The sequence below is a fragment of the Festucalex cinctus genome, chromosome 16 (genome assembly GCF_051991245.1).
Source record: "Festucalex cinctus isolate MCC-2025b chromosome 16, RoL_Fcin_1.0, whole genome shotgun sequence".
In the NCBI taxonomy this organism is placed as follows: Eukaryota; Metazoa; Chordata; class Actinopteri; order Syngnathiformes; family Syngnathidae; genus Festucalex; species Festucalex cinctus.
This window is the reverse complement of record NC_135426.1, coordinates 9,229,221-9,250,000: the sequence shown is the minus strand read 5'-3', so window position 1 is coordinate 9,250,000 and position 20,780 is coordinate 9,229,221. Positions and strand designations below refer to the sequence as shown.

The window sequence follows — 20,780 nt, the reverse complement described above, 5'->3', positions numbered from 1 at the left end:
GTGTCCCGTGACGCTCTTCAAGCCCCGATTATAAAATGACACATGCGGCTTGTATCAAGACAGTTCAATAATTTATGGGAGGCAAACATACGCAAGATGGCGGCTCTATGCGCACCATCAATCAGATAAGGCTTGCTCGATCGCTAATATGTCTATGGTCTCCGCCGCAAGCCAGTGTAGCAAGTAGCAATGCAGGCTAACACATCCAGCATTCCAGACTGTCTTGCCACGAGGACTATTTACTCCACCTTTCGAATAACCGAGCCAGATTCTACTTCAGGGAAATAACAACTTTTCTGTAGTTCGACAAATGCAGCAACAATGCGTCTGCTGATTAGATTTAAGTTTTCACATCATTGGATGGGCTTTGTAAAACACTTTGGACAGTGTATAGATAAAGCATCTTCTCTGTTTACTATTTAGGTCAAATTGAATTTATTTTCTTGGAAATATTAATATTTTTCTCAGAAATGTGTTATATTCACCTCCTGACTACCAGCAAGTCAAATTTGTCCTCTGTAGTGGACCTTTTTAAACCTGAATATTAAGTCCTTTTGTGCTCTATAGAGGAAATTCAGAGCTTTCCAATTATACCAAATATGTAGGGGTGGGGCTTTGCTACCTTTGTTCGCAATGAAAATGGCTTCCCTCAGTGCTAGCACTTTTTAGGGAAGAGGAAAAGTAAGTGTATAACACTTTTTATTGGACAAATTTAGGCTTTTAATGTTAACATGTTTTCTATAAAACTCTTAAGAACACATTAATGTATTGTTTGAATTATTTTACCTGTATTTGAGACTAGCATTTAAGTTTAAAAAAAAATGTCCTTTGTAGTGGACACATCATAGCTTAAAAATAAAAACTTTTTTTTTTTCCCAAAAATTATTTTGCAGTATTCCAGTTACTTCACAAAGATTGGGGAATATCAAAATAAACACAATTGGACAATATTTTTTTTCCTGGTAGTCAGGAGGTTAAGCTAGGAATCCAACCGGAATTTATTCACTGACGTAGGCAGGATTAGCAAATCAGCATTTTAGGAGCGAGTCCATGCCCTAATATATATACATATACACTTTATTTAGTTGTAAATGTTTGGCTTATTTTAGTTTTTATTAGTTTTAGTATCTGTTGAATTATTTTTAAAACATATGGAGTATGATGGTTGTTCGTCTCTGTGTGCCCTGCGATTGACTGGCAACCAGTCCAGGGTGTCCCTCGCCTACTGCCCAGAGCCAGCTGAGATAGGCGCCAGCACCCCCCGCGACCCTTGTGAGGAATAAGCGGTCAAGACAATGGATGGATGGATGGATGGATGGATGGATGGATGGACATATGGAGTATTTGTTGAGCGCAATTAAAAAAAGTCAACAAAAGCACAATTCCAAACGACTGTTTGACCGTCCTACTTGTATAGCAAAATAAATTCATTTAAAATAAATAGTAAGCATAAAATAAAATAATAAAATATAAATAAATAAATAAATAAATAAATAATGAAAGTATTAAAATCATAAAAATAAAATAATAAATAATACTGTGATTGGCTGGCAACCAGTTTAGGGTGGACCCCGCCTATCGCCCGAAGGCAACTGGGATAGGCTCCAGTACGACCCTTGTGAGGAGCGAGTGGCTCAGAAAATGGATGGATGGATGGATGGATGGATAATAAATAAGAATAATTTAAATACATTTAAAATCAACCTTAAAAGCTCATATAGGATACTGAAAAATCTGATTTTTTTTTGGTATAATCAGTTATTTTTAGAAAAAAAAGATGTTTTTTTGTCTTTTTTTTTTTTTTAAACAAAGAATTTTCTTTTTTTTTTGGAGCGTTAACATTTTTTTTTTCAGTGTTACATGTAGACTGACAACCAGGATCTCATATCTAATATGTGAAGATGGGTCCAGCTCTGAAAAAAAAAAAAGGCTTCTTTCACCACTGCAACACACACACACACACACACACACACACACGCACATGCACGCACACACATTTGATGAGCTTGTGAAAAAGTGACGAGGGGTGTGCGCGCGTGTGTGTAAATCAGCCTTGCCACTTTGCCTCGCCTCCTCGCTCGGATGGCTTTAGCTGGCCAAGCGCACTGGAGCAGGAAATCCTGATTCGCGGCCTATCAGCGAAATAGCACAAATAGCACATACAGTATATCAAGCTCCAGCCCCCGCCCCCCACTCCAATATTGCCCTCGCCCCCATGCCCTCCCTCGACCTAAGACGGCCTAATCGGTCCTGGCAACTAACTTCGCCGGCCGCCATCATCCCCGCTCGCGAGCCTTGCGATCTGCAAAAGAAACGACTGTTGAATTGTCCTTCAAAAACTGGATTTCACCGGCAGCTTTCAAATGTTTTTGTGCAAAATCCTCCAAAATTTACATGGCCAACTTTTAACATTCAGATCTCTTTACATGCAGCATACTAAAGTTGCTACTTTTCTCGTACAAAGTTTTCATGTTCCAACTAGACAAAGTGTAATTTGTGGAGAAATTGCGTGGGAATGCTGAATGCGAATAGCCGCACGCTAATATTCGAATGCATGCGGAATGCTGACGAAGTAAATTGAAAGATAAATTACGTGAAAATTACAAATGATTAACTGTGAATGATAAATGAAAATATTCTGAAAAATGAATATTCGAACCATCTCCTCCTGTTTACCGGTCAAAGCTGCGCCACATTAGCTACTGAGCCGCGGTGGACTTGATGTCATCATTGAAGTGTTATGAAATGGCAGTGAACGTGTCATTTAAAATTAAATTCATTTAATATAGTGCGTGTTAAACAAAGGATAATGAAAGATAAATTGTGTATAAATGACAAATTATTAATAGTAGATGAATGATAAATGAAAAAAAGGAAAAATTAACATCAATCTATCTAAGATGAGTTTAATCATTTCAGAGAAATTATTACACATTTCCTGATATGATAGTCAGTTGGTATTGATCCATCGAATGAACTAAAATGCGATCCAAGTGGGATTTGAACCGAGGTTCTCCATGGTGGCAGGCAATTGCAACTTGACTTGTTCAAAATCATGACTAATGGCATATTTATTTTTAAAAGTGTCATTTGATGCTGAAAGCTAACATGCATTTCATCATTTCAGTGAAATTATAATGCATTTCCTGATATGATAGTCAGTTGCTATACATGTATATCACATAACGGCCACGGATATATTTGTGACGTACAGTTGGAGGTTACTGGACAATGCACGTTGCCAAATGCGCCTTTAAGCAGTATCAGACAGCTGGTAATGATGATAAGTTGTATGTATGGAAGTGGAATCGTCAGTTTTTCCATAATGCATCGGTAGATGTGTGTTGAAAAGTCTCAGTCTGTATTGTTGTCATGACGCTCCACTTCCTTCACGTTGCTTGGTGTGTGGCGGCTAAATTGACATGACCGTAATTCCAAAATATTAACCGGCTATTTGTGATATTTACGTTTAGCTTTCCCCCCCCTCGTGGTTGGGCTCAAACAAGGTTGGGAAAACAGCGTCTGAAGGAACCCTCATTGGCCTTCATTACACCGTCTGTGTGATCCGGGGTGCGGCTTTGATAATTAGCCAAGCCAAATGAACTTGGAATTCTTTGGCTTTCAAAGGGCAGACGTGGCCCCTTCATTACTGCCGTCTAATTAAAAGTCCCAATCAAAAGGGGGGGAAAGAAGAGCTCAGTTAATCCCCCCGCCGTCAACGACACGCCGTTGACCTCAAGTGCGAAAAAGTCCGTCGCTAACATTTTAGCGGGGAAAAGCTAAAAAAGACAAAGCTCACCTCCTCCTGCCAAACGCACAAAGATGAGCAATTTTTTTGTTCTGGAGAGGCTCATTAGCCCCCCCCGAAACGGCGGTGTGATGTTGCCTGGCATGCAATTAAGAGCAGAATGGATTTACTTTTTAAAAGTTGAGCAACACAATGAAGGGCTTTGGACACGCTAACACGCTGGCATGTCACACGCGCTGATGCTAAGACCCGTCGGCACGGGACGACGATCAGGAGGTGTGAGGAATTAGCGCGACACAAACACGTCGGAGGCAAGAGCGAGTCCAAGTGACGCTCGGCCATTCTTCGCACATCACACATCCCAAACTTTGCTGCAAATCATTTGCCTTGCGATGCTAGCAACTTCACTTTCGTTTGACTCCAAATCACACATTTGTACTATTTTAATAATTGTACTATTCTTCAATATTAGCACCGATCTGATCGGCTTGATTGGGATCGGACGATATTTTACATTTTATGTAAAATCTGTGAGTGGCGGTAGCGTTCTAATTTGCCCTCTCAATCAATGACGTCATTTATCGGCTCCGCAAATAAAGACGTCACATTATATTTAATGTTTATCAGCGTTTGAAGAATATCTTGGATTTTTTTTTTCTTTATACATTTCAAATCGAATGGTGGCGGTCCAATGTAGAGTAAATTTTTTTTTTTTTTTTAAATGGATATACTGCGCCATCTTCTGACCGCAGCAGTGATTGATTATAGTTGTTTTTCAAACTCTGATCGGTGATTGGCTGAAAACATCCTGTATAATGCTCATTTAATATAATATAGAATTTTGTTTTGAATATTTTGTCTTTTTGTTGTTGTTGTAAATCAACAAACAAATAAAACAAGTAAACAAATGAATAAATTAATACATTTATTAATTTATTTACTTGTTAATTTTTTATCTCTTAATTTCTAAATTATTGTATTTTTTTCTTCTTCTAAAGTTTCTCTTTATTATTTTTTTTTTAATTATAATTGTCATGAATCAGAATTTTTGCACACTGCAAAATTCTATACTTAGATGTTTGTTTTCCTGGTACAAATGCAATTTTATTTGATTTGGTCCGTTTTCATGACTCCGAGGCGTCATGAGGAAATTACAAGTTTCTACTTTTGTTTGCACAAAGCTTTCGTGCGATATCCAACTGGACAGTTTATATATATATATATATATATATATATATATATATATATATATATATATATATATATATTTAAACAATCTTTCACTCCTGAAGTTCGTATCTTTGTGTTGGATTCCGATCAAAATCACCATCCAGGTAGAAATACGACTGAACTTTTAACGTTTGAATACTTGCAACATTTACAAAGATCGATGTTATCGTCTCAGGTAAGAATAACGATAAAAGCGTTGTACCTGAAGCGGTTGAGAGGAACTTGCTCGACAAAGTCGTCAAAAGTGATTAAAACGGCGGCAGGCGTCCGGGCGCAACAAAGGCCAGCTTACGCCGAGCATCGATTAAATTAAAGAAGGTGAAGACGAACGCGGAGACTTCAGGTGGGACAAACGCTGATTAGCGCTCTGTGCTAATCCAAAGGCCCGCACACGCGCGCTCCTCTCTTGAACCGGAAAGCCGGCCTGATCCCGGCCGCTTTGTAGCGATTCCCCGGCGCCGACAATGGGAATCGGGAACAAAAAAAGCGGCGTGACCCTCGGTGACGTTGGCCTTTTTTATGGCGGCGGCGTATTCTATCAGCGCAGGTGCGGCACAATGGCGACACGCCGCGCACAATGACGTCGCCTTAATTCAATGCGCTCGGCTGATCACTCGACTGATTTGGCTCTTTTCATGTCAGACATTTCAAGAAAAAAAGCACGTGGGCCGATTACATCTGCACTTTGTTTCGCTGCTCCACGTTGACTTGCTGAAATTATGCAAATGAGCTCCATTTAGGAGCAAAAGTACAACAAAGACTTTCTTCATCTCGATGCCCTCCAAGTTCAAGTTCAGCTTCAGACTGACTTTTTGTGCAAAAAAGTGATTTATTTTGGAATGACTTCATTTCACAAACAGTTTTGCAAAATAATATTTTCTTGTACATCATTATACGACAGACTTTTGAGAGTAGGACTTTTTGCACGAAAAGTAACAGCATGATTTGATACAGAAAACATGATTTTATTGTATTTTTTTTAAGTTAACAATAATATGTGCCTTTTCACTACCATTGCACTGCACAACTTTTTTTTTTTTGCACAATTCATACTCATTTCTGCTCCAGCAAATAATCGAAGAATAACATTATTTTGCAATGAAAATTATGATTCGTTTGTAAAAGGTTATTTATTCAACATACAGCCTGTTTAGAGCAGGTTTTTTTTTTGTACAACTTCAGACTAATTTCCTATAAATAGTAGGCAATTAACAATATTTTGTAACTAGAAAATATTTTTTAAATGTAATATGCTACAAATAATATGACCTTACAGTACTATACACCATCATTACAGTAGCCTATGTATTTTTTTTTATTTTATTTTAGAAGAAGACTTTTTTTGTACAATGTCTATTTTATTTTATTATTATTTTTTTTGGTGTGGCACTGTTAAAAGGTGTACACTGGTGTCAAACTGGTGGCCCGGGTGCCAGATCCGGCCCACCACATCATTTTATGTGGCCCGTCAAAGAAAATGAAATCATGTGTCACATTCCATGATTTTTGCTCAGATATTCAAATTGTTTTTGTATCCATTCATTTTCCTTTCTGACAAATCATTGTGACAGTTTCAACTCAACAGTTTACAACACATCATTACACAACATTCATTACATCCGAAAAGAAAACAGGCTGACCGGATGAAACCAAATTGTCATATGTTATGAATAATAATTTTGACATTTTGCAATAACTGTTTTTTTGTTAGTCTTTGCACAGTAACTTAACAATAATTGAACAAACTATCATACTTTAACTTTTGATTTCAAAACTGGTAATCCATCGATTTGTGGTGTATCTGTAGAAATGATGAAATATTTTTTTTGGTTTGACAGCAACAATAATATGTCCATACATCATCACTCTTTCACTCTTTGGTATAGTTTCTGACTCATTTCCAACTTAAGAGGAGCAAAGTGAAAAAAAATAGATTGCGCTATATGGTGTGTTTTTAGTAGCACTCCTTTTTTTTTTTTTGCACAATTTGTTCTTTTCTATTCAGGTCACGTTCGCGAGCAGCTAGCTTCATCAGTCAGTGTGCAAGCAAAGAAAACAAAATGGTGGCAACCAGTAGCTTTTAGTGGTGTTTACACTTCCAACATCCAAACCCTCGGTGACACCCAAACACTGCTCCCCCTTCCACCACCATCCCAGTCCCCCCTCCCTTCACCAGCTGATTAATCGGAGACGCGCAGACGGGTAAACACAGGCCTGTTTACACGGCTTACATATTTAGACTCCACGCGACTCGACTTGAGATAGAATATCCTCAAAGCTCCCCGTCTTGTTTATTTTCCTCATCTGCTCCCGACACCCCGTCCTCCACCACGCGACCTGCGGGTCGAGCGCGGGGCACCTCCTGGAATTTTCCTCCTGGAGACGCGTGTGACAGTGGGGCGGAAATTGAGGTGGACTTTTTCAGAAGCAGTCAGAGAACGAAAGTAGTCAACTAGTTCCGCCGGCTGCCGTCACTCATGCTGCTGTCCCATGACTTGCGCATACCTCGACACGCTCACGAGTTTTGTCGTCGCTTCTCGTCGTGCTTCGCATTCCTGCCACCGCTACTCGGCACGTAGGCCACCCGCCTGCCCACACCGAAAAGCGGGACAAAGGTGAGCGGAGGCACGTGATCCACTTGTTGGATCGGTGATGGACGAGTAGTCCAAAAAGTAAATGTCAATGATAGGGACAGATGGATTATCAGCAGGGCTGATTATCGGCGTCGATATTTGGCATTTTGACAAATTTCGACATCGGCCTTGAAATGAATCTGAAGGCCGATAAATCCAGTTCCTCACTAAGCGGTGAATGCTTGTGAACGTAGCGAATTTATGATTTTCACCAGGATTTGTAAGATGTTCACAGACAATTTTTACTTGTTGAAAAGACATTTCGAACAGTTTCAATTTTTCACCATCTGCGAAGATCTTTAAAAACCTTTTATAAACCTTGACGAAAACCCAAACTTTGATACATTTGCATGCATTTGTTGCTCAGTGAGATTTATGGATTTATTTCAATTTCCACTTCATAAAAATGTGCTGACACTTTTTATTTTAAAATTACAAAGAAATCAAATAAAATTAAGAAATAATTTTTTACATTTTAGAAAACTTTATTTATGTCACACGTTATGACCCTGGAAGTTCCCTGCAATTTTTTAAATATATTTTTTCAACCCTTTAAGCCCTAAGCAATTTATTTTTTTGCTTTTGTTGTAAAATTACATAGATAAAAATAAAAAGAGGATATCGCTGCAACCACAAGTTCTATTTTAAAGGGAACACTTCTGAGATTTGTTCAGACGTGTTAATATCAGTACATATGTTACTGGTTAAAAGTAAATGAAGATGGCACACAGCATAAATGATAATTAAATTAGTTAGCGTTTGAGCTGTGTGTGAGGCATGTAAAAGTGGCTCTCTTATCGTTATTATTTCATGGTTAGTGCATTCTTTCACACAATTTCTTCTTCAAAGTCCGAGAGGCCCCCAGTTGGGGTTAGCGGGTTAAGGGTTAGGGTTAGGGGGTTAAGGTAACCCTAACACTAAAAGTTGTATTATAGTAATTTAAAAATGTGTTACACTAATATTTTCTCTTTTGCTGCAAATCAATATTGACTTGAAATATTGGTTATTGGTCTCCTGGACTACTAATAATCCGTGTTGGCCTTGAAAAGAAACATGTTGGTCTATTGCTAGTCAGTGACATGATTCAAATTGAGTTTTGTTTTGTCGAGGAAGGGGCTTAAGACGCATCCCTGTGGTGCGCCTGTGCTTGTTGTGATGCTGGCTGAGGTTCTCTTACCAGTCCTGACAGACTGCACCTTAGCAGTAAGGAAGAGGAGGAGCCAGTCACAGATGGTGAGTCAGGCAAAGATTAGTATTTGCCTGTCCAAAAAAACAAAAACAAAAACCCATTCTGGTCTGCCTGAAACACATGCCTGTCTATTTGAGACATCCCACAACAAATCCGCCAGCCAGCCTGCGCGCTTTTAGCAGGCTTGCGGTGGCGATCACTCTTATCAGTGCCGGTACGTGCCGGTAAAGGTTCATGTGCAAGCTTCGGGTGTCATCCACAAAGCGCGAGGAGCGGAGCAGATAAGTTCCATTGATCTGAGCGGGCTATCTTGGCTCGGCTAATCGGGTCTTTACGGGTCACGCTGAACACACTGCGCCGACAAATTGTGGTCATTGCGCGAGCGTCAGAGGGGAAATTTCAACCCGTTGCTTGGCTGGGAACTCAAATTTAGATGCACAAGGCCAGTTTGGGACAAATGCTTCACATCTGAGAACTGATACTGGAGACCAGGATTGTCAGGCAAATTTTTCCACTCACTTGTACTCACCTCTGCCACACTCCTCGGATTCTTCATACTCCTCCTCTTCCTCCTGCAATGAAAAGATTTTGATTTTCGTGGTTCGTTTTTAGCAGCCTGGTTAGTTAGCGGATGTGTGAGGGATTTAAAAAATAAGTAAATAGGTTGTATGAGTCATACACCGTTGTGCCACAACATGCCGTGGTAGCGGAAGAAAAAAAAAAAAAAAAAAAGGTTTAGTCCAAATGAAGCTCCTCAACACACTTCAACATTACTTCGCAGCAGGATGCAATGAGATGACACCAAAGCACTACCTTTTATTTTCTATCAAGTTCCTCAACTCATTTCGACATACTTCCTTGGCACCAAAAATGCCACAAGATGGCCCACAGCGCCACTTTTGTACCAAGGAAGCTCCTCAACTAACATCAACTTACATAAAAGTGTGTTTTAATAAGGTGAATGTGCATGTGGGAAAGGGGCAGGTGAAGGTGACCTCTGCGCTAAACGGTATGTCAAACAGCCCCACCCACACTTCCTCCGTGCAATTCATACTGCGCAGATGAAAAATGTGTGACTTTTGTTTATTTGCCAGCAATGCAAATGCGACCACGCGCAGGATTAGTGACTTCTCCATCTCGCCGCCGATAGCGCGGCAAGGGGGGTGAAAAAAAACAAAAAACAAAAACGAGGATTTTTATGCAAAAAGGGTCTCTCCCACCGTCGCTATGACAATTGCAATGCATCACTTCATAGACACTTTTTAATCTGTTTCCAAGCGCGAGCAGACTTTGAACCGCTGCAAGCGGCAGATATACACGCGTGCGCGTGCGTGTCTGCGTGTGTGTTTCCCTGTGATTAATCTTTGCAGCTGGTTTAAGCGCAACGCTGACACAGCACTGATCTCTAACTTTGTCTGGGTGCCCTTGGATTCCCGCTTTGAATAAGACAAAGTTTGCATTCTAATTGGCTCTCTGAGGACAACTTTACTTCCTTTAAGAAAGAAAAAAAAAACATTTCAGTGACCAAACAGGAAGCCACAACTCTTTCTGAAGACCGTTTTGGTTCAGTAGAGGTGAATTTTTCATCCTTATTTCATGTCGTAATAATGAAGCATCCTGAGGACAATCGTGTGATGTTTTCATCAACCAAACCAAACCATAAAACATATATCAGGTTTTATATTTAAACTTGAAAAAAATATATTGATACTTTCAAATTCTTCAACTTTATTATGCACACAAAAACAATCCATATTGTTCATGACAAATTGTTCATGGGTTAATAAATCAAACTGCTCCATAACAACTTCCTTTTCAAAATGATAATCTTTCATTGCTATGAAGATTTAAAAAAAACCAAACTATTTTACACACTGTCACACTGTCACATTACAAGACAAAATGGCGTCATAGTATTGGAACTTCGTAGTGTACTCGTGTGGAAGAAAGTAGCATCTCTCATTTTGTGTAAAAACAAAGATTTTCTCAACTACTATAACTCAGTAAGCTGCAGTAATAATTGCTGTTTTTCAAAGAAGATAAAGAATATGTGCCTGAGCCTTGTTATCTCTTTTGCTCCCAAAAACTTATAAATACTTTGTTTTAAATGCTGTCCCAAAGACGTGTTTATACATTTGTTTTTTTTTTTATGCTAAAGCATACAGAAGGCTTTGATGCTGCCTCTCAGCTATAGTGAACGGGTGAAAAAAATGATAGTAATGAAAACAACGGCCAGCAGGTGGCAGCAGAGTATCATAGATCAACCAGGGCCATTTTGAAAACAAGCTGTTTCTCCACAATTCTAAACAGATTTGAGAATAATGATGAAATTTAGCTATATTCTAATGCTAATTGCTGCAAAACGGAAAACAAAAATATGCTTTTTTTTTCCTGATGAAAGAAGAGACTCTAATATTTCTTTTGGTAGGTTCCATGCTTTCATAGCAAAATAAATAAATAAATATTCTGTGGGCCATGCAAAATCAGTCAAAATCCAGTAAAACAGCCGGGAGGGGTTGCTTCAGTCAAAATGGCTGCAAGTGAATGAGTTATTATACACAGTATTGATGTTATATATTATCTGTTACAACTCCGTGACTATTGATGCTAATCTTTAACCTGCCTATGGCGTTTTGCATTGTGCATTAGCATTAAGCTAACAAAGACAAATTTGTGTTGTTTGTGTAATTGTTTTGTTTACTTTGGCAGGCCTCTTTTCTGAAGAATCATTAGTTAGTAAGCAAAACATTGGGCAAAGGATGGTCTGCTTGTACTTGGAAAAACTTCAAAGTGCGGATCTCGGGGCAGCACTGTATAATAAGTTTGAAATTAAATATGAACAACCATCATCATGCTATCTAGATGAGAGCACTGGAGGACTGTGAGAATAATCGGAACAAATAATGCCCACTTTGATGTAAATACGCGTCCGCTGGCTCACAAGACTTACACAAGTGGATCCATCATCCCACAATAACGCATCTCGACGGCTGTCACACACGCCACGACAAAACCACGACAAACCCGAACACAACTAAAAAGGACTGAAGGGGGAAAAAAAAATCCGGCCTTGTTTATCTTTTTTTTTTCTCTTTCCCGGTGCAGCGCGATACGGCCTGACACAAAAGGCCAGATAAAGCTTTTGACGGCACTTTTTCTTTTGCTTGCAAATTTAATAAGGCTGATGTGTGACACGCTTTGAGGGGAAAAAAGGTAAACACATCATCCGTTTTTGTAAGCTCCCGCCGCCGCGTCCCCAAATACAAACAAACCTGCAAAGAGCCTCTGACACGCTTTCTTAACGTGTCAGCGCCGCTACAAGACAATCAACTCTCTCACTTGACACCTCGCAGGCTCCGTAACAAGGGGGGCTTACCTGCATCACCCCCCCCCCGCCCCACACTTTACCTCCACTGGCACCTGGCATTCCAAAAGGAGCTCTTCGGGCGGCACAATGGCGACAAAGACGCTGTAAGGGGATCTGGGCGCTGTAAAAGTGACAGCTGACGGCGAGCCGCCAGGGGAAAAAACAAAACAAAACACGTATTCGCCGTTGCTGGAGTGGCGTGCGCCCCGAAAGCCGCCGCCGCCGCCGCCGCCGCCGCCGCCGAAAAGGGCCCCGACACCGCGCGACAACACCTGCGCGGATTAGCGTGTCAACGTGTACAATGGCTGACGGATCTCCACCATTTTTTTTTTGTTTGCTTGTTTGTTTGTTTGTTTTACTACTGTCACCCCCACGGCTGCCATTTTATCTGTTGCCGCGACGGCGGCTCAATGGCGGCGCGTTATTGAAAAGTATTTAGAAAAAGACGAAGAAATAAACGTTTTTCAGTTAATTTCCTCACGTGGATTAGTGCGTCAGCGCGCAGCATGGGAGCCTAGTGGTGAGAATGTCTGCCTCACCGTTACAAAGTTCAAAGTTTAAAACTCAGATTCGACATTCCTTTCATTTATACATTGAAAAAAAACAATAGTGATTCATCCTAATGCAGCTCACCATTGACCTGCAGGTCAATGCCTCACCGTTAAAAACAAAAGGGAAACGAAACACTTCTCTTCACATTATTTGTAAAGACTACAAAGAATTAGCAAAATAATACAAAATACAAATAGAAGCAAAGGGAAAATGAAAAATTTGATTTTCTGATTCTATCATTTGACTGAGCCCCAGTTGCATGATATGAAACAATTATATTCATTGGTATCCGAGAATTGCTGATTAACGACATGCAAGACAGTGATTGTCAAAGTGTCGTATGGCAGGTGAGCTCCCTCTAGTGGTAGACTAAAGAATCACTGAATTAAATGTTCAAACTGTGCATCATGTTACTGCTTGTGCAATTTTTGAATCCAGTGCAGTAAATTTTCTTTCTGTGGTAATTAACTTTGAAGTACAATAACTTTATATTTAATCTGTTAGAAGGGTTTGTCTTCAAATATTTATTTAAATTCTATTTTTATGTAACTTTTTTTCTTCCCAATACATTTTAATAGAATCATTTAGAGGTGCAACACTTAAAATATTACTGAACTTGATTTTTTTTTTTTAAATATTAACTATTTTGATGTTGATTAATCTTTTAGAGATTTAGCTTAACGTTCAATTGTCTAAATCCTTGGAATTTCAATATTTCTGTTGTCCTTCCATGAAAGCAGATTGATTTTTGTTGTGTCAAAATAAAATTAATTGGATTGACATCTGCTTCACTTTGGAAAACAATGATGGACTATTTAATTATTATTTTTTTTGACCAAGCCAGTAACTGAATCATAATTTGTTTGCACATGTTCTTGCACAATTACCACAAATAATTTCTTAAAGGGACACCAGGTGAATTTTTTTTTTTTTTTTTTTTTTTTTTTTTTGGAATCGGATTCATCGATTAATTGACAGAAATAATTGATTCCTAATTTAATAGTATTATGTTAGAATTCACATTGACCTATGATGCTAATTTTATTCATGATAGTGGCAATAAAACACAAAACATATTTGAAAAATGTGCAAAAAGTTTGAGAATCCTCATTCTAATATATTTTGCCAGTATGGAAATCTTCTATTGACTTGATTTTGGTTGATCAGATAGTAGAGATGAGCCTGGCCGGCGGCTAGCTAACAGAAACGTTAGCTGTCAGAAGCCGAAGCGGACCCGTCCTCGCTAATGTGACGGGCCGAGCGGCCGATGATGGATGTCCTCCCGACCCAAAGCGCCCCGCCCCCCTCCTCTTCCTCGCCAGAGCGATGGGATAATGCCACAATGGATATTTGAGATTGAGCCTGTGTGTGCGCGAGAGGCCCTTAGCGGAGGCTCTTAGCGTGGAATGTGAGGGTCCTTGTATAAACACATTAGCGACAGTGGCGTCGCGCAGACGTACGCGGCCGGCGCCAGCCCAAGCCCAGCCCGCCTTTTGCACAAAAATGGACAAAAAAGTGTCCCCCGGCCGAGTTTGCACCCGAGATGTTGGCCTTGTGCAAAGACGAGCCAAACAGGAAGTGGATGCGTTGACATCAAGTCTAACCAGATGCACGTGCGCTAGCTAGCTACATCACAATCGCAATCGACGTTGCTGGCCAAGTGTGTTCAAACACATGAGGAATTCGTCTCCGCTGGTTGGAGCAGTGGTGTTAAGCTCATTTTCTTTGCGGGCCGTATTGTGCTTGAGATTTCCTTCAGACGGCTGTTCCGACTGTGCAAATTACACAAATGTGTAATCACCTCATTTCATCACAAAGACAAAATTAGAAGACTAAAATTCAAAAACAATTTCATTCATGAAAATTTTTTTAAACGAAAATGCTTTTTAAATACGAAAACTAACTTAAACTACATTTTATGTTTACAAAACTAACTATAATTATTGTGAAAATGTCCTTCGTTTTAGTCTTTGATTATTAAAGACGGGTTCTTCCGTTTTCACTCAGGAAAATTATTTAATTATTTATTTAATTTAATGCATGTTGCCTTTGGGGATGATTTCAAATGTGATTTTAAGTATATTTATTTCAATATTAACCAGATCCAGCAGCAGCCAATAGAAAAGCACCTTCAGATGACATCACTCCAAGGCGACCATTTTGCGTACTTGACTTTTTGGCGCCAATGGCTCGGCTCGCCTGCTTTTTCATTTAACTCAGCCGAAATGCAACAGTAGGTCAGAAATGCATTACTTTTTTCATTAAACCATGGTGTTTATTAACTCAGCCAGCCCAGTTAAAATAGATTTTTGACGTCTATAGCCATCAATGGCACTGAATGAGTTAAATATTGTGCACAAGTAATACACATTACAAAAAATAAATAAAAATAAATAAATAATTCTGAAACCAACTCAAACGAAGCATTTTTTTAAATAACTAAAAATAATAAAAACTAACAGAACCACCCTGAAAATGAAATGAATGAAAATTCCAATGAAATTTTCAATGAAAATTCCAAAACGAGAATAACCCTGATCCCCACTGTCAGGCGTAAACCTTGCTTGCCCAATTATGGTCCATTTCATATTTTGTCATAATTCGATATTACTTCCCTCGACTGTCTTTTTTAAATGCATCATTAACCAATTTCAAGAGTTGAAAAAGTGTGTAAAGAAGTGTCTTAAAAGCTCTTCCTCATGACATTGCCTCAAGACTGAAAGTCAAGATGGTTTATGAGAAAATAACGAGTGAAAGTAGTTAGGTTGGATACATTTGACAGTTTTGTTAAAAGTGGAAGGCGGGCATGTTTGGTGCAGAAGGAACTGGTCAACCATGAAGGTACATTTGTGTTACACTGTTTAGTCAGCTCGCCATTTTAATTCACTTCACTTCCTGTTCTCAAAGGTCTCGAGATTCTGCCAGCCAGCGACCATTTATTTACAGAACAACAAACGGACATGGAAGTGAGAAGTCATTGAAAACAATGAAAACCAAATATTTTTTGTCATATTTATAGATTAGACATTGTGTTGGCCTTTCAGCAATTTAAAGATAAAAGGCTACCTCTCAAATTCCAAAATTCATCCACCTTGTGAAAAATGATGTGAAATGAGCTTGCATTTTGATTGGACGTCAGCATCCGCAGTGACGCATGGCGTCGCAGAAGCCCGCACACGAGTTGAGTCGCGTTAAGAGCATTAGCGTGTGCAAAACGGTAAACAAACGCAGGAGGGAGAAAAAAATAAAATAAATAAAACATTGTAACGTGCGGTACGTTCACCAGCGCTTTGGAAAAAGCAATTAATTCCAGATAGCGAGCACATGAAAGGCAGCGGGATGCTGTGAACATGAAAAGCGGCGACGGCTTCGCCGGCCCGCCTCCGACGACGTCCAATCGCGTCCAGGTTGCTTTTTTTGAACTTCAAAGTGTCCTCGGCGAGGAGCTTAAGTCCGACGTGCGCGCGACGACTCAATAAATGTCAACGCTTGCTTTATTAGCGTCAACTTTGACGACAACTTGTCGTCTTTTCAACTCCACAGCGCCACCTGCACTACGCACGCACAAAAAACTTTTTACGAGAATAATTGTAATAATAATAATAATAATAATAATAATAATAATAACTAGACTAAGTGCAATTTCTTGGAGAAATTGTGTGGGAATGCTGAAAGCTGAATGCTAATAGCTGAATGCTAAGATTTGAATGCATGTGGAATGCTTATGAAGTAAATTGAGAGATAAATTATGAAATTATAACTTCCCGGTTAATGCACTTTACCAACTGTGCCAACAAGCAGAAGCAGACACCTGGTAATGATGATAAGTTATACTATGGAAGTGGGCGTGGAAAGTGATATTTAGAAAAAGCTCAATGTTTGTCCCATTGAAAACGAATGGGGAAAAGTTGAAATTAAACATTAAATTGTGCAAGTACTCTAAGTAATGTGTAATTAGACGATATATACCCGAGGAAGCGTCAATTTTTTAAGCTAGTTGAAATTTGAACAGTGTAAATTGGAAGTATTATGTGGGAGTTGTTATGCGGCAAAAAAGTGTGGAGAATAAAAATCACAATAATATATGTGGGAATGTTTCCGACAAATAAATACTTGGTTTGACTTTCAATGCTGCAAAAAGAAAGTAAGGAAATAAAATGAGGAATGTTACATCATCAAGTACATCTTGCTAACCTGCAAAAACTATTTTATCATCCTGAGGCAGTCCTCCTTGCCTGTAGCTGGCGCTAGCTTGCAGCAGTTTAACACCATGGCAAATCATGAGGATCACTTCCTGTTTGGACAACAATGAACCCACAAGCACGTCTGCGATTTTCACCAAAACTTCACCCGTTTGGAAATACTTCAAAATTGTGAATCCTAAACTAAAACAGCATTTTTGTGTTTTATTTTGAGCGTTAACACTATTGAAGAGTGACTTTGCTGTTTTTTTTGTCAAAATTAAAGGAAATATTTTTGTTTAGAAATATCTTTTTGTGATTTTTTTTTATTTATCAAAATATACTACTGGTATCGGCACTTGGTATGGGTATCGGTGAGTACTGAGGGTCTGAGTATCGGTATCGGTCTGAAAAAAAAAAAAGTGGTATCGAACATCCCTAATCAAAAGTAATGGTGGTATCGGTATCTGGTATTGGTGGCTAGTAACAAAAGTTGCCGTACTGGTGTCAGTCTGAAAATAAGTGGTATTGAATACAACTATTTTTTTCACTTGTTCTTGTTAACAATTAAGCCTTGGCAGCCAGTCTTGCATCTCCCCATAGCCCACAATGGAATTTTTTTTTTCTCCTTTTGAACTCTTCGTTTCAACCGGTGCACAAATTATAGCGTGTCACATGGCAGCCGCTACTGATAATTAATCCGAACAAAAATAATGAAGGTAAAATATTGTTGAGTTCACACACTTATTTTGTGATTTTCCATCTGCCACTGGCAATGCTGCTGTTTTTTTTTTTTTTTTTTTTTGGTCCAGAAAGTAAAAGAGCGGGAGAAATAATGAGAAAAGAATCCAAAGTAAAAGATAAAGAATTCAATTAGAGGGGAAAGTCGTCAGCCTTTGATGGCGGACATGGCCCGGACATCCCACGCCTCTTTTTGTAACCCCAAACTTCCTCCGCCTTCCTTTTCCGAACGTTATTCAACAAATGACACTGGATGAACTTCTTATTCTGTCATATGTTGGCAGCAGGTTGACAAGTTGAGCTTTTTTTGCCATGAACATAAATGAACATTTCTTTTTCACAGCTTTTTTGTTCTTCTGCTTCAAATGTGACATCAGTCTTGAAAAAAATCAGAATTGATGAACTGGAGTTTATTTGTCAGGACGAACTTTTTTTGGCGCATCCCCGCTGACGTGCACTGCCTACACTAACAAAATGGCTGCAATCAAAGTAAAATGAATGGAAAGGAAGTCACTGTTGGCAACTTTTGCAAGCCCTTCAGTGACTTTTTTTGTTTTTAAAGTGACTTTTGACCCGAGGTATGTGCAGAAATATTTCACTGAAATATCTTGCCTCACCTGTATAACACTACAGTTGACAAAAGAGGCCAATTTGACTTATAATTTTTTTTTCCCAAGCTAAGTTTGAAACTTTTTGTTACTTATAATGTTATCAAGTTCAACTGAGTTATACTTATTTTTTCCCCCACTCCAATTCACACTGTAAAAGCTTCTGACGTGGCATTCCGACCTTCTAAATTTTGAGTGGTCCCGCTAAGCGTTGACCCGGTTCCTCCAGGGAACGTCTTTTTTTGGTGAAATCCTCAAAGTGGGCCGGCCAAAGCTGTCCTCGCTGGTCCGGCAAATCATCCACCACAAATTTCTTCTGCCTCACAATCAAAGGGCTGCTTTGGGGAAGGACAAATGGCGGGAAAAGTCACAGTCAACATAATGGAGCCACAGTCAGACAAATGTCCCAAATTCTTGTCCACAACGTTTTTTTTTTTTTTTTTTTTTTTTTTTTTTTTTAAATCTATAATTTTGGAAATGTAAAGAAACTTTAGATGGATCTTCGTCTTGATTTGTAATTTACAATTTTCAACATTCTGAGTGAAAACAGTACATTTTTGGTCATTTGCAAGCCTTGAAAATTGAATTGTATTTATTTATTTATTTATAAAGTCATTGTTCCTTACTTAGTCCCTCAACTTCAACTGGAACTCAATTTGTGTAAAATGGCTTTCATTCTAGAAGACATTTGGAACTTTTATTTTTGTTTTCGACCAAATGACAGCATTCATCATTTTGGACAAAATGGAATTTTCATGTCTTTTTTTGTTCTTTTTTCTTTTTTTTAAAGAAAAAAACAAAAAAAACAACAACAAAAAACAAAAAACAACATCCCCCTGTACGAGTTTCACTGACATACACAAACTTGGGTGGACATGTCAATCACAACATGAAAATGTCAAGGATCCACGACCGGAATTGATTGCGAAGTCAGCCATTTTGGTTTTAAGCCGCCATTTTGCATCAATTCCAGGGCAAGTAGTTTGACAAAGTCCAACTAGGGAACTGGCACTGATCATACTCATCCTAATTCCTTCACTTTGGTGCGTCCCGGTGACGCATTAGCGGTGAATAGATGGGAAGCAAGCGCTCAGCGGCAAGCCGGCATGCCGCTTCCGGGACCGCCAGTAACACAAACCCCGCGTCTGGATCCGGTTAAACCTTGGCGGACGTCTCGCACCCCCACCGAGGCCTTGGCGAAAAAAAACCTTTGGCGGAGTTAAAGAATTGTGAAAAGAATTCAAACGCGGGACTTCAATGTGACAATGCAACTTGAATGCTAAAAAGTCTTGCTAATACAGGAACATACACATGAGCAGATAACGCGCACATTACTCGACGTCAGCGCTGTAATGAGTTGCCAATAATCCAACATTATTACACAAAGCTGCCCTCGCTCCACAACAACAACGTGATCATAAAAAATATGTAAAATATGTCATCCGCCGGACAAAAGATTGGATTTTGGTTCAGTTTTACGTATCAACCTCCCCCAACCTCCACCACCCCCAACTGGGCCTGTTTCTTCCAGGGCTTTGACTTGGCCTTTTTGTGAACACTGTTCAGTCGTCGCACAACTTATCTTGCTCTTTGTTATCCAGCACCTTTCTCTACAGGGACTCGTTCGCTTAGCGCATTAGCAGCTTTAGCATTAAAAGTGTGTGCGTGTGTGTGTGTTGGGGGGTATTGGCACTCCTATGGCTATAGTCACCTATTCCAATTCTTGAATTATTATGATTGATGTGAAAAAATAAGGTTTTCACGAACACTTACATGTATGAAGCGTACATGTCACACAGACAGCCAGTGAGTTAACGCTTGAAATTAAAACAACACGGACTGACATATTCTGTGAAAACATTTTGAGAAAAAAATAAAAAATAGTAAACTGTAGGAAAACACATTCGTAATGTATTTCATTCCAGAAAAGGGTGCATTTTAAAGTCAACTAATTAGCCGCTAGGGATGTAACGATAACGGCAATATTGTGATATTGCGATATTAAAACTGCCACAATATATCGTCGTCGTCATGTCACGACATTAAAAGCAGCACATCTGTTAAAAAAGCCGGGTTGATTTCAATTTCTGCAGTTCTAGCACCCTCTGGTGGCTAGTTTTTTAGTGCAGTTAATTTTTATAAGGCATGTTTTGGCCCTTTTATGTTTAAAATCTATGCTTATGGTCATATGAAGGGGAACGTAATTTGCTTGTGAACCGAGTCAATATGTATAGGAACACTCAATGTGTGCTTGCATCAGCAAGTAAGTGTCAATATATAATATTATATTTATATATTTTCATATATTTCTAATATTTTTATATTTTTCATTGTGATGTTGTGTGTTTATTTTAGTATGAGCTCTTTTTTTTTTACAATAAAGTGACTTTTTTTTGTATCGCCAACATCGCCACAATATCGTCATAATTATCGTGTCGTGACCTTCATTTCATGATAATATCGCATCATGATGTTTGGATATCGTAACATCCCTATTTGCCGCCGAAAAGGGCTGCGGTCCAAATGAAAAT

General features: G+C 39.1%; 1 protein-coding gene across 1 annotated transcript in view; it reads right to left on the bottom strand.

Moving 5' to 3' along the window:
* LOC144003091 (uncharacterized) overlaps window positions 1-20,780 on the bottom strand; it is a 124,121-nt gene that overhangs the window by 43,405 nt on the left and 59,936 nt on the right. Inside the window, exon 3 of the mRNA XM_077498913.1 lies at window positions 9,330-9,372. Within this exon, the coding sequence (XP_077355039.1) occupies window positions 9,330-9,372 (43 nt within the window). The remainder of the gene's footprint in view (window positions 1-9,329; window positions 9,373-20,780) is intronic.